The 13990-nt window shown below is 43.6% G+C and overlaps 1 protein-coding gene across 2 annotated transcripts in view; it reads right to left on the reverse strand.

The window, feature by feature from the left end:
* The window catches only part of FNDC3B (fibronectin type III domain containing 3B), a 289175-nt gene that overhangs the window by 66400 nt on the left and 208785 nt on the right, over positions 1–13990 (reverse strand). For both annotated transcript variants that reach the window (XM_082223929.1, XM_082223928.1), the window contains exons 7-9: positions 9825–9883; positions 3569–3726; positions 932–991 (exon numbers count right to left, since the gene is read on the reverse strand). In XM_082223929.1, coding sequence (XP_082080055.1) covers positions 932–991; positions 3569–3726; positions 9825–9883 — 277 coding nt within the window. The remainder of the gene's footprint in view (positions 1–931; positions 992–3568; positions 3727–9824; positions 9884–13990) is intronic.

Below are 13990 nucleotides of genomic sequence, written 5' to 3' on the forward strand. Positions count from 1 at the left end.
CTAATACAATAAACTCCATGTCTGAATGCAGCCTTAGTTGACAATCATCCGTAGGTTCCACATTCATTAACTCAAGCATGGAGAAATTCTAGCCCAAAGGCCTAACTGAGCCCACCAAGGCTCTTCATTCGGCTGTGAGGCTGCTTGGGCCTAGCCACATCCACGTTTGATGTGGGGCAGGTAAAGACTCAGCTGGGCTGAAATGGAAACACTTAACGCTTTTTTGCGTTTTGTTTTTAATACTCTGTGCTGGAGTCTCCAGTTGTTGTTGGACTACAAATCCTACCATTCCTAGCTAGCAGGACCAGTTGTAAGGGTGATGGGAATTGTAGTCCCAAAACTGGAGACCCAAGATTGGGAAACCCTGCTCTAACAAGACTGAGACACAATATTTTTATTTTTTTTTATTTGTAGGCAGGAACATCTAGTCTACCTTATTCTTATCACTCAACCATTCTAGAAGCTTTTTAAAGTTTTTCCTTAGAAACGACAATCCAGCAACGGAATGTAAAACAACGAAATAAATCTAAACAGGCAGGGAGAGCTTTGGAGCACACAGCCTGTTTAAACATGTGTGGAAAGGGGGTCTTATCCTTGACCTATGTAGTCAAGAGAAAAACAGAACATTTCCAGTATTTTACGTTTACTCACATTACAGTGACCGTCCAAATATTGACAATCCCAGATAACTTTTGTTAATACCTGTAAACTTAGCGATACACTGAGGAACACCAAGTTGCCAACATTGACTTAGATTATGTCCCAAAAGAGGGGAAAACACGATTCTGTTTTCAAGCACTTACAAAATTAAGCCGGATAATTAAATATCCACATGTAAATGTCAGCAACCATAAAGTTTGGGACAGTCTGCTGCAACATTTATCACCGAATGGATTGAAGCTGCAAAATCTTACCAACCAATGTAGCTCACCTGACATGATATTCCGTTGCTGGCCTAAGATCTTTCAGTTTGTATTCCAATTCTTCTCCACTAAAAAAAGGAAATGAAAAATGGTAACCTTCATACAAAGAGTGCCAATTTACATAAATGTATAGCACACCTTACTTCTAAAGACGTAAAAAAACCAGCCTCTGAAGGAAAAGTAGTAATTTCAAGCAGTGCAAAATGCAATTAAGCACAATTGAGCTAATCCCAGGTTTTATTTTCTATAACAGAGTACACTGTAAATATTTATTTCATTCTTTTTTTAAGGACAGAGCAACCTCTAATCAATGTCTAACACAGTCCAGGCATGCTCACATTGCTGATTCCAAAAAGAGGAAAATGGTCATCAATGGATCATGGAAGCTACAGGCCTAAATCAGTCCTACCCCACTCTTCTTTTTGGGTATTCTCGAGTCAATTCTGGCACCGTTTTACAGCTTTTACAAAATATAGATTTTGTATGTGTATGCTCATTGTTTCATTCGTTTTGTAAACCTCTCTTAAAGGTCAGTATATAAATAATACTACTATGCCTCTTGGATACCATGGAGAGTTTTAAAGCAGTGGAATTTCCATTGGTATGGCTGTAAAGATACTGTATAGTGGTATCTTGGTTCTCAAGCTTAATCCGTTCCGTTTGACTCCCGAAACGGTTCAAAAACCAAGGCGCAGCTTCCAACTGGCTGCAGGAGCTTGCTGCACTCAATTGGAAGCTGCGGAAGCCGCGCCGGACGTTCAGCTTCTGAAAAACGTTCGCAAACCGGAACACTCACTTCCACATTTGTGGTGTTCAGGAGCTGATTTGTTCAGGAGCCAAGCTATTTGGGAACCAATGTATTTTGGTACAAAATATGGATTGTGTGACTACAGTGACACACTCACAACATGCAATCTATGTTACGAAAGCCAACCCATTGTGCCCAGCCACTATGTTCTAAACTCGTTATAAGTCCAGAGCACTTACAATAGAAAGGCCTCCGCTGCACTACGCATTTAAATCAGTGTCAAACCACTTTAAACAGTAGCTGCTTCCCCCAGAGAATCCTGGGAAATGATATATATGATATACGATATCTTTATGGTCATTGTCCCATACAGAACAATGAAACTGAAAATTTACATAAACCATTCAAAACCCCCTAAAAACTCCGAAACCCCATTTTAAAATACAATATACTAGAGAGACTCCTTATGCTGCATTTAGAACCAGAATTGCATTTGCGTAAAAAACTGTTTCTCAGGCGGCTAGTCCTGGTCTTTATGACCCTATACCTTCTTCCAGAAGGCAGAAGCTGAAAGAGATCATTTCCAGGGTGCGTACTATCCTGCACTATCTCTGCAGCTTTCTTATGGCACCTGACAGCATAGATTTGATCTAAGGTGGGAAGAGTGCACCCAATTATTCTCTCTGCAGTCTTTACAACCCTGGACAGCATTGTCTTTTCCCTGGCCATGCAGCTCCCAAACCACACACACAGACCGTAAGTTTATGCACTCTCCAAGGTACAATGGTAAAATGCCATCAACAGGTCCTTTGAGAGGTTGTTTTTTCGGAGGATTCTCAGAAAATATAACCTCTGCTATGCTCTCTTCATCAGGTCTTTGCTGTTTTCTCCCCATGTTAGGTCATCTCTCAACTCCATTCCCAGAAATCGAAACACTGAGACCTGTTCCACGCACTTCCCCTCAATAATAAGTGGCTGGATATTCAATTTACGTTTCCTAAAGTCCACAAGAATCTCTTTTGTTTTCTTTAAGTTAAGGAGTAAATTGTTTTTCCTGCACCACTCCCCCAACTGCTCAGCTTCCTTCCTATAGGCCGCCTCCCCCTCTCCAGCCGTGATTAAACCAACCACCGTTGTATCACCTGCAGACTTAAAGATCTTATTACTGTGGGGCACAGTCAGCTGTATAGAGCGTATATAAAAGCGGGCGTAGTTGCTTAAAGGCGCTGAAAGTTGTTAGGAGACCCCTCTTTCTCCCGCAGAGCTACAGTTCCCTCGGAAGAGGGTCTGGCTGTTCAACCAGTCTGGAAATTACAGGTCTGCTGTGGGGGAAGATGGGTTCTTCCAACACGTCTCAGCATCCTTAACAAATTACAGCTGCCAGGATTCTTTGGTGGAAGCTGTGACTGTTTAAAGCAATACGATGCTGAACTTATACATAGAAATCCCACACTTCCACAAGCCCTATTGCTTCCCATATTAAAATTCAGTGACATCCAAGCTTATGGAAATGCTCTCAAAGGCAAAAGGTGAATTCGTAAATTTCTTTGCTAAATGGCCTTTTTCTAGATGAAATGTGTGGACTACACAGTAGTCAAGCTGGCATGCCACCAATATTCCGCTCTGGAAGTCATTGGGATACACACACACACAGACACACACACACACTCAGCAGACGGCTATTCCAGCTGGTGAACACTATGGAAAAAAACGCTGGGAGGGGAGCTGAAAGGGAGGAGGAAATGGCAAAATGACAACTGTGAAAATGGAAGGAACATTGTGCTTCACGCTGGAAAAAGAGCGGCGGCAGCTTCTCCTTACCCTTCCAACCCCAACACCTTAGGTTGTGTTTTTTTTTAAGACCATGTAAAAATGGTAGCACTTGCATATTCTCTACCTGTAAATCATTTTGTACTTTCCATCCCTCCCTTTGTCTGATAAGGCAACTTCGTAAATACAGGTATAAGGCAAACCGTTGCTGTGCCTATCCACACTCAGAAGGTCATTCGGAGGAGACCATGTGAGCAAAACGGTCCTCGCCTGGATATCGGAAACCTAGAGAGACAAAAGAAGATGGCGTTAGTGTCAGTGGCGAGATGAATCGTGGGCATGCATGCATAGAAGAGGTGAAGACACACAGCGGCATCACCAAATATAGGGTGGTGGTACTCAAACCCCAAATAAACTGCTCCTTGCGCTCTACTAGAAACATTTTGCAGCGGAACCAAGCGCTTGCACCCATCCCTAAGCCATGACTGAAGCCTTCTGAAGCCATGACTGAGCCAGTGTGGTGTAGTGGTTAAGAGCGGTAGTCACGTAATCTGGGGAACCGGGTTCGTGTCTCCGCTCCTCCACATGCAGTTGCTGGGTGACCTTGGGCCAGTCACACTTCTGTGAAGTCTCTCAGCCCCACTCACCTCACAGAGTGTTTGTTGTGGGGGAGGAAGGGAAAGGAGATTGTTAGCCGCTTTGAGACTCCTGAAGGGGAGTGAAAGGCGGGATATCAAATCCAAACTCTTCTTCTTCTTCTTCTTCAGGTACCCCAATTGCAATATTAAGAGTCACAACCCATCCCCCTTAAGACTAGTGGAAGAAGCTGGGCAGCTATGCTTCTCCTACCTCGTCTGTCCCCATTGTTCTTAATGACTTAGGTGGGGGACTTTCTGCAGTGGGGAGCCTGCCCCGGTTGGGTAGGCTTCTAGAATGCACAAGGAGCCTAGAGGAGCGCCGAAGTTTCCATCACAGTAGGAGCACTGCACACAGTCACCCTCCAAATCTTGGAAGCTAGACACAAGTAACTCAGAATTGCATTCCCTGAAGGCAGCAGCTCTCCAAGGTTTCAGTCAAGGACTCTCTTCCAGCCTGAAGATGCTGCAACTGAACCGGAGTCCTTCTGCTATTGAGGTATGGCCCTTCACTGATGGGGCAGACCGAGCACACTCAACCCCACTTCCTCCTCTACGGTAAATGAATCCTGTGCACAGACACATGCCTGGAAGACGGTTTAGGCAGCGGTTCTCAACCTGTGGGTCCCCAGATGTCGTTGGACTACAACTCCCATCATCCCTGAGCTCTGGCCTTGCTAGATAGGGCTGATGGGAGTTGTAGTTCAACAACATCTGGGGACCCACAGGTTGAGAAAGGCTGGTTTAGGGAGATCTAAGATTAGGATTTCCCATGTTTTTCCTCTGCTAATCAGCAGCCCCATAGGGAGACATGTAACCTTTTCCTCCCATGCCCTCTCTGCTGCTATTAACACGAGGAGGAGGAGGCGACAGGTAGAGAAAGTGGGGCTGCCAAAAATCACTGTCGCCCACATCATGTCTGGTTTTGACCCAGACACACCAAGCGTACGTTTCGTGCCAAGCTCAATCTCTGAGCCCTTTCGCTGAGCCAACAAGGCAGCGACACCGGAGAAGTTATTATCCGCAAACGCACTTAATCTTATCCCGCACCAAAACATCTGTAACCCTGAAAAAGGTCTACAAATGACTTTATGATCTTATTTGGAGTCAACTCCTAAAACGAGTTAATAAATCTTGTGGGCCGTGTTTATCAGGCAAAGGAGGAGTTCACGTAGCATTAACATTTTTCTGAGCTTATGTAAAAAATAAAAATAAAAAACCCCACAAAACCACGGTGATTGCTTCAAACACCTGGAATGATTAAAGCTGACATCGAATTAAGCCAGACGTCTGCAGCGAAAGCTCAATGTCTCGAATGAGACGGTGCAATTAAAATGCCTCAGGGATAAAATGGTAGCCAAGAATAAAATATGTTTACAGCTGAAATAAGCCCCTACACAAAATGTTTGATACCAATTAGGCGTTTTATAGGTCAAAATGAGGACAAAAGACAACCAAATTGGATTAGGGGAGGTTTCTATTATTATTATTTTAAAAAGCACAACTGACTAAAAAGAGCACCCCCCCACCACCATTTTGTTTATTATGGACACATGCTTGCATAACTGTTTTGCATAAATTCAGACAAGGACTTGGAACTTCATGTACCATATCCAGCCAATGTTCTGTTGGAATGCTTTCTTTCCTTTATGATCACTCGCTAGGACACACGTATCCATTTAGAACATATGGCTAAAAACAAAACAAAAAGAACTTTCCTTTTTTTTGGTATCCCTTTATAAACTTTAATAATTTGCACAATCCAGAGAGTAAAACAAATAGTGGACGTCCCGAGAAGAAAATCTTGGAAAACAGGGAGGAGGAGGGGAATTTCACACAGGGAGGCAGCAAGTTATGTCATTTGTTCTCCTAGGAGGTTAAAGCTCTGTTTTCTGAGAGAGGAAGGTGGCACTACAGCTTCCAATGAAATAGGAGGCTGACTTGCACCCTATAGATCAGGGATGTCCAACCGGTCAACCTCGATCAACAGGTCAATCCCTGGATGACAGCAGTAGATCACGGGCTCATTTTCTTCTGCGGAGGAAAAAGAGAATCCTTGGGTGTACTGTCCTGGTCGTTGGTTGGCTGTCAGTGCCCTGCTACGCCAGCGTCTCTGAAGCCCCTGCAAGTTCACTCTGGCAAAAGGCTTTGTGAATCTCTGGCCGTGCGATGGTAGACCGTTCCTGGCGGCTGTTCTCTGCTTCCCTACAACGGCCTGACTGAAGCTGAGCCCCCCCTTAAAAAAAGCTCAACTACTCTGACTCCCCCTCCCCTCCCCCAATGGGTAGATCACTGCCAGTTTTTCATCCCGGGAGTAGATCGCAGTCTCTTGGGAGTTGGACGTCCTTGCTATAGATCACAGAATTGTAGAGTTGGAAGGGACCCTGTGGATGATCAGGTTCAAACTCATGCAGTGCAGGAATATGCAGCTGTCCCATACGGGGATCGAACTTGCAACCTTGGCACCATGCTCTAACCAACTGAGCTGTAAACCAAGAAACCATGGTTCAACCAGTCACTTCAGCCATAGCTTTGGCCTTAGCCCCACCACCTCCATCTAAAGCTACAGGTTTGGGAGGAAGTCTTCTGCGTTGCCCAACATGGTCCTCCACTCCCCTGCAGGCTTGCCTGGGAGACATGGGTAGATCTAGGAACCCAAATTAGCTTTCTTACAATTCTCCTGGGTGCCTGACAGAGTGATGTTGCAGGGCGCTGCGGAAAACGTAACATGCCAAAAGAACCACTGTGGTTATTTATTGAATTTCCGCACCGCCCTTCGTCCAAGGACCACAAGGTGGTTTGCAATGTAAAAACACAAAAATACAAACCATGATAACAAACAAAAACAATATCCACCCCCAATTTTAAAAGACTATAGGTTGTTTTAATTATCCAAAGGCCTGGGAGAAGAGGAATGTTTTCACCCGAGGCCCAAAGATATGTACTGCAAGGAAGGTGCCAGGGGAGCCTTCCTGGGGAGAGCATTCCACAAGCAGGGAGCCACCACAGAGAAGGCCCGTTCTCGTGTTGCTGCCCTCTGGATCTCTCGTGGAAGAGGCACACAAAAATGGGTCTCAAGACGATGGTTGCAGAGTCCAGGTTGGTTCACACGGGAAAAGGCGGTCCTTAAGGTGCTAGGCAGCTTCATTGGTTTAAACGGAGAGTCAAAATAGAGTCCACTGATCCATCTAAGTACCTTGAACTGAGCCAGAAGGTACCAAGTAGTCTATGCTGAATGTAAGTTGACATTTGCTGCAAAACAACCCGTCCATAAGACTTTACTATAAGCACAATCAATTAGAAACCTTTCCTGTGAAAGCCCCATCCAGAATGAATGAGAGCTGGACTTATTGCATAGCTTGGATTCATTTCTAATGTAGTTTGTGCCCTAATTAAAATACCACAGGGTCATAAAAGTACTATACACCTAGGTTGAGAGGAATTGTTTCTTCTTGTACAGCAAGAACAGAGAATCACAAAAGGCACATTTCTTTGCTTGGGTAATCCAAACTATTCAGTTTGTTATTTCCAAAAAAATACATTCATTTCCCCCTTTAGCCATACAATAGCTAAGTCGGTATCATAAAGACCCAAAGTTGTCTGTTTGAAACAATAATCCAAATTAAAACGCCCACTTTAAGAAGAAATGAAGAAATCAGATTACAGTTTATTGCACTTTTTTTTGGGGGGGAGGGGAGAACCCTTCACGACAGAGCTTCAATTCTTTTAAGCAATATGTCCAGCACAAGCTTTCTCAGCTGCCACAGAAACATTTTAATTTCGAGATCCTGATACCAATTGTGTGTGTGTGTGTGTGTGTGTGTGCACATCGCATCTCCAAATTTCAACCCACAACTCAGACCTTGCAAAAAAAGGTTGCAATTTTCAAGAAGGTGCTCCTATAAGCAATACTTCAACTATGTCTCTGAAATACAGACCAGCAGGTAGTTCAGTAGGCAACATTCACAGTATTTTCCATCTTACTGGTTCTCTAGTCTACTATTCATTAAACAATCACCTTTTCCTTCCTTTGTAATGGCTCCCTTTACCGAAAAACATAGCCAATTAAGCAAAAGAGCAACGAGGCTGGTATTACTATTTCTACAGGATTTCAACAGGATTGCTTCTGTATGGGTCTCTCTCTCTCTCTCTCTCTCTCTCTCTCTCTCTCTCATTTGGACTCGCACACAGCAAATATGAGATCATGCATGCAACTACTACCGGCAGGAATTCACGTGCTCACATATGTGCTGAAGTCATCAGCAAAGCACGCTAAGGCCATCTCAGACGAAAGCCCGTAAAAACCTTTCTACCAGACTGCCCTGTTACATAATCTCAGCATGCCACACTTGTGAAAGGAAATCTGGGAATAATGCAAGGAATGCAGCTGTAAACATTTTACATGTTTGCGGGGGCTATTTCTGCACATTCGCTTTTTTTAAAAAGCCAGATGACTAACGGTCTGATTGCATGAGCTACAGCGGCAATTACGTGTTTTAAGATAAGGAGGCACAGCTGTGCCAAAGCAGCCTCATGGCTAAGGCAACTGCCGAGATGACCAGAGGGATGCTTGAAGGACCAAGTGCAATTCAAACTCCGAAGTGGTGTTAAGATTGCAGCTTTAGCTAACTACTGGAATGAGATGCACTTCTCATACTGAAATTCTCTACTTAAATAGGATATCTTCTTTCAAACAATGCAGACCAGTGCAGAAAGATGGGTGAAAAATATATGAAAGTAGCACAGGTCGGAAAAGGGACAGATTTGTCCATCCTTAGACGACTACATCCAAACCTAGATCAGGAGTGTTTTTGCCCTGGTTCAGAGGTCCCTGAGGTCAGTGGCTGGAGCACAGAGCTTCAGCTAGCAAATTAATAAATAATAATAATAATAATAATAATAATAATAATAATAATAATAATAAATTATTTGTATCCCGCCCATCTAGCTGGGTTTCCCCAGCCACTCTGGAAGGCTTCCGACAAAGATTAAAAATGCATTAAAATGTCACACATAAAAAACTTTCCTAAACAGGGCTGCCTTCAGATGTCTTCTAAATGTCAGGTAGTTGCTTATCTCTTTGACATCTGATGGGAGGGTGTTCCACAGGTCGGGCGCCACTACCAAGAAGGCCCTCTGCCTGGTTCCCTGCAGCTTTGCTTCTCGCAGTGAGGGAACCGCCAGAAGGCCCTCGGAGCGGGACCTCAGTGTCCAGGCAGAACGATGGGGGTGGAGATGCTCCTTCAGGTATACAGGGCAGATGGTTAAGAAGCTGAAGCAAGCCTGAAGTACAGCAGCTACTGCTAGATTTCTATATACACACATATATTTATACAGATGCAGGCAATCGAGACGGTTTGTCCTGCTTGCCAACTGCAAAGGCCAATGGGGCACATCCTCTTGGGCATGGAAAATAATGGTGCCTTCATTCAATTACAGGAAAATATCTATGTATCAATATTGGATGATACCCAATTGTGGCAGCCCTCTTCTGCAGCAGCCACTTTGCCAGCGGGAATCTCATTGTTAGCACAGCACAACAGTGAAATCCAATGGGAGTTGTGAACTTGGATGATGATGATGATGATGATAAAACCCCTACGCTGTGAAATATAAGCTTGTGTGCTACCAATGACATGAACTCCAAAGCTACTTTGCACGAATGTTACACTAGATCTAATCTCATATCTTCAATTTTGCACTGCTATGTAATTATTATTTTTTGTCAAATGCCAGTGGATCACATACCTGCGGTTTTTCAATTCCAGAAAGGACATCTTGAACCCTTTTTGTTTCTGTGTCGCATTCTGTGCAGGAAGAAAAAAGAGGACAGAAATTACAACTTTTGCTTCAGCAGCAAGAGCGTCAACCAAATTTTGAATTCATCCACATGCAAGTTCACACAATCAGAGAAATAACGCAGAGGCAATGCTTTAACCATGGATCAAAGGGAGGCACTGTGAACTTTCATGCTTGCTCCCTATGCGAATAGTTCCTTCTTCCTCCGGTGCAAACTACGATCACTATTCTAAGGCTCATGCCGAGATCAACTATATTTATTTACTTATTCCAAACCTCTTTTAACTACGTTTCATTGAGAGAATTCCAAAGTGGTGTGTACAGGGGAAAAAATCTATCAACCCATCATAGAAACACAATATAAAAACCAATGTATTAGAATAACAATATACAGTAAAAAGCAAGATGCAGATTAGAAATGGCTGTCAGCTTTAGTCATAGTCAAGAGCTGTTGTTGATGTTATTTTAATTTATTACCTGCCATTCACCCTAATGTCCTAGGGTGTTTTACACCAATTTAAAATATAACATCGGAAACAGTTTGAAAAACCTAAAAGTAGAAAAATGATGAAATCACAGAAAATAGGCTGTTTCCTGAAAACATACACCTGAAGTTGTATATACATTATACACCGGAAGCTGTATGATGAAGTTGCCAGACACACCTCTCTAGGGAGGGATTTCCACAACTTAGGGGCTGCCACAGAAAATGCCCTCTTCCTAGGCCACCCCCAACCCAAGTGTCTGAAGGCAGCAGAACTACCAGGAGGGTCCCGTCCGTCAATCTTAACATACAAGGTTTTGAAGTTAACCTCAACCAGGATATGAAGCCGGGGTTTAAAGCTTGGTGCTGGTGGAAGGCTATGGCTCCTCACCTGTAACCAATAAAGTTGTGGCCTTTTTTAGCCCATTGACCTTAATAATTGTGTCATGTGTCATTATTTCCACTTGGGGGAGGGCGGGAACTTGCCACGCAAAGCCACTTCCACCCTTCCACCCGCGTGATTGGAGGGATTCCCGGCCATGTCACCCCCTGGCCAGCCAATCGGCTGGCTCTGGGGGCGTGGCCTGTCCCATTTTAAGCAGGACCGGGCCAGGGATCTTCCTCTTTGCCGCTCCTCAGAGTTTGGTTTTCCCCACCCTCCCGCCCTATAAGGTTTTGCCTTTGACCTTGCTTGGTTGGTTGCCGTTGAGGGGTATTTTTCCACTTGGCAAATTGGCACCAGCCCCTTGGTTTTCGCCTACCTCGTAGCAAATCGTCACAACTTTCTGGATATTGGTAGTTAGGCATTGGAATATTTCTGTAGTTGGAAGAGGGGAGGTAACGCCATCACCTGCCCCACGTATTGAAGGGTAGTCCGGTAAAGGATTCTGGGGGGCGTGACCTTGTCCGAAGCATAGGGAGGTGAGGGCCTAAGGCACGCCCCCTATCGGTGACCCCGGGGGAATTCCTAGTTGATGTGCATCAGAAGGACTCCCCCACTGGTGGTTAACCCTTCCGGACTTCAAGTGGATGGGCTGAAGTCGGATATAGTTGGTTAGGACCAATGCCTAGGCCAATACCGCTCATCGCCTGTAACCAATAAAGTTGTGGCCTTTTTTAGCCCATTAACCTTAACAATTGTGTCATGTGTCATTATTTCCACTTGGGGGAGGGGGGCGGGAACTCGCCATGCTATCCTATTCCTCTAACCCTAGGTAAGGAGCAGGGGTGAAAGGAGTTTCCTAGGTTACTCTTAAGAATCAAGAGTATTTCGGCCAAAACCTAATCTAGTATGCACTGAGAGGCGTGGGGGCAGGATTTGGGGCCCTCTAGTTGCTGCTGAACTACATCTCCCATCAACCCCAGCCAGCATGGCCAACAGTCAAGAGTGATGGGAGTTGTAGCCCAGGAGCATTAGAAAGGCCAAAGGTTCTCCACACCCGATCCAGACCATAGGTAGGCAAAAGAACTGTCTTTGCGACATCTGGAAAACGAACAACTGGGCACAGAATCATGAGGAACAAAGCAGGTTTAATAACTCAGTATCAGGAAAGTCCTCAGAATTCAGCTACGAAAGAAGAATTATGAAGCTGTGCATTGTTTCGCCCACGTAAGATCTGTAGTTGTCGACCGGGCTGAAAATGCCCTGATCCTGCCATTTGTGGAACCGGAACGCTGGCCTGTTTCCTTTTGCATTCGAACAATCTAGCAGACAAGCCACCTTTCCAGGCACATACTGGGGGAAGACAACACACTGAGGGACGGCTGAGCATGGCGACACTGTTTTGCTCAGAGACAGGCAGACTATGCTAAACTGGTCTGCCAGCTTCAGACAATTTCCTTCGAAAGGAAGGAACACAGGATGATTATTCAGCCTCTGGCAAAGACTCCAAATGGCATTTGGAGCACAAATATAACAAGAGTCTTACATATCATTCTGATTCTGCCTACTTTGGCACAGAAGGAAGCCTATCAGATCTTTATGCTCTTGTTTATGGGAATATTCCATAGTAATAATCCTTTCATTCCTGATTATACCACCTATCTCCCATCCCTTGGATTTATGCTCCCAATTTTGCTCCCAGCTTGCTCCTTTTCTCTCTCTACTTGAGTTAATTCAAGCTCAAGGGCAATAAGGCATCACTATTCAACTCATAACAGGAAAGGATATGGTGGTAGCTTGTCCACTTAGTGAATCATTCATATTACTATTCATAACAATAATAGTTCAGTTTGAAAAAGAAAATAAAGAACCGGACCAAAAGCAGTGGTTCCCAAGAAAATACTCAGTGCAAATTAATCTTCAAGCGGATCACACTTGACATTGCCTGGCTGCCAAAGATCCTGACACTAAAACGTGGGCGGAAAGCTACAAATCTCTGAAAAGCCCAAAGGCCATTCTGACAGTATTTCAAGAATCCAGATCCAAACTATTTGCATTCTTTCAATGAACTACTTAATATGCAAAAAACACATTGCAAGTGAAACATGCATGTGTGAAAAGTGCTCCATATTCTCAAGACTTCAAAACCAATGATGCAGTGCAACTATGAATGCATGGAAACATTTGGAGCTCTGTACTGATACGACCACAACTGACAATTAACTACACAATGGGAAACAGATGAATTCTGAACAAAATGGATTTTTCAGGAAGAAAGAACCATGTAATAAGAATTCATATTCTGCTCTGGCTCAGTAATGGAGACTCTCTTTGTTAGGTAACAATATTCACTTCAAAATTGTCTTAAAGATGTATCTTAACAGTAAAACCACAAGCCACTAAATGTTAAGAAACGCCGAATGTAACTCAACATAAATGATGTCTTGTAATTATGTAATCATGTAATTATTTAATTAGTTGGAACTGGTGTGGTTTTTTTGTTTTACTATGGGTTGTATTTATTGGTTTGATTTGCATATGTTAATGATGGGTGAATTTTTGTTTTGTTATCTGGTAATTTTGTTCTGTTATTTTATTGCAACACAGTATGCAAAGCGGATTCTTGAATTTTTGTTTCGTCTGTTTTCAGCCGTATTTCGAATGGCTACAGGATGGCAAAGCGATTTTTTTGGTAATTGCTATGGATTGTAAACCAGCTCAAGTACAGTGAATACGGAGAGGCAGTGTGCAAATTTGAAATGATGTGAAATAACTTAAAACTACTGGACCCACTGGATCTGGCATTTCCTCCTGAAATCTTCAGGGCGGGGGATAATCAAATGCCCCTTTTCTTCCACACTGCAAAATTCTTTATACTTATTACTTCACCTTAGCTGCCAGAAGCTGAAGCTGAATCATTCTTGACCTTTAATCCTTAACATGTGGACCAGATTTTCTCTCTTTACATTGCTTTATAGCTGGGATTCCTGTCACACTCAGTAATGAGATGAGATAAAAATAAACCCACAAAGCTCAATGAAATTTCATTTCCCTCTCCATGTGGAAAAAGTGACAATTTTCTACAGTAACTAACCCCAGCATTGACCCTTTTCAAGTCACTGATGACTAGCACACTCCAGCTGAAGCACTGGATAAAAATAGGATACAGGGACTATAAAACAAACATGGCGGTTATTTTAGATATTATTTAAGGGGTGGGGGAACAGAACTCTAAACATACATTCCCGC

The sequence above is a fragment of the Podarcis vaucheri genome (assembly GCF_965113315.1).
Source record: "Podarcis vaucheri genome assembly, chromosome: 5".
NCBI lineage: Eukaryota > Metazoa > Chordata > Lepidosauria > Squamata > Lacertidae > Podarcis > Podarcis vaucheri.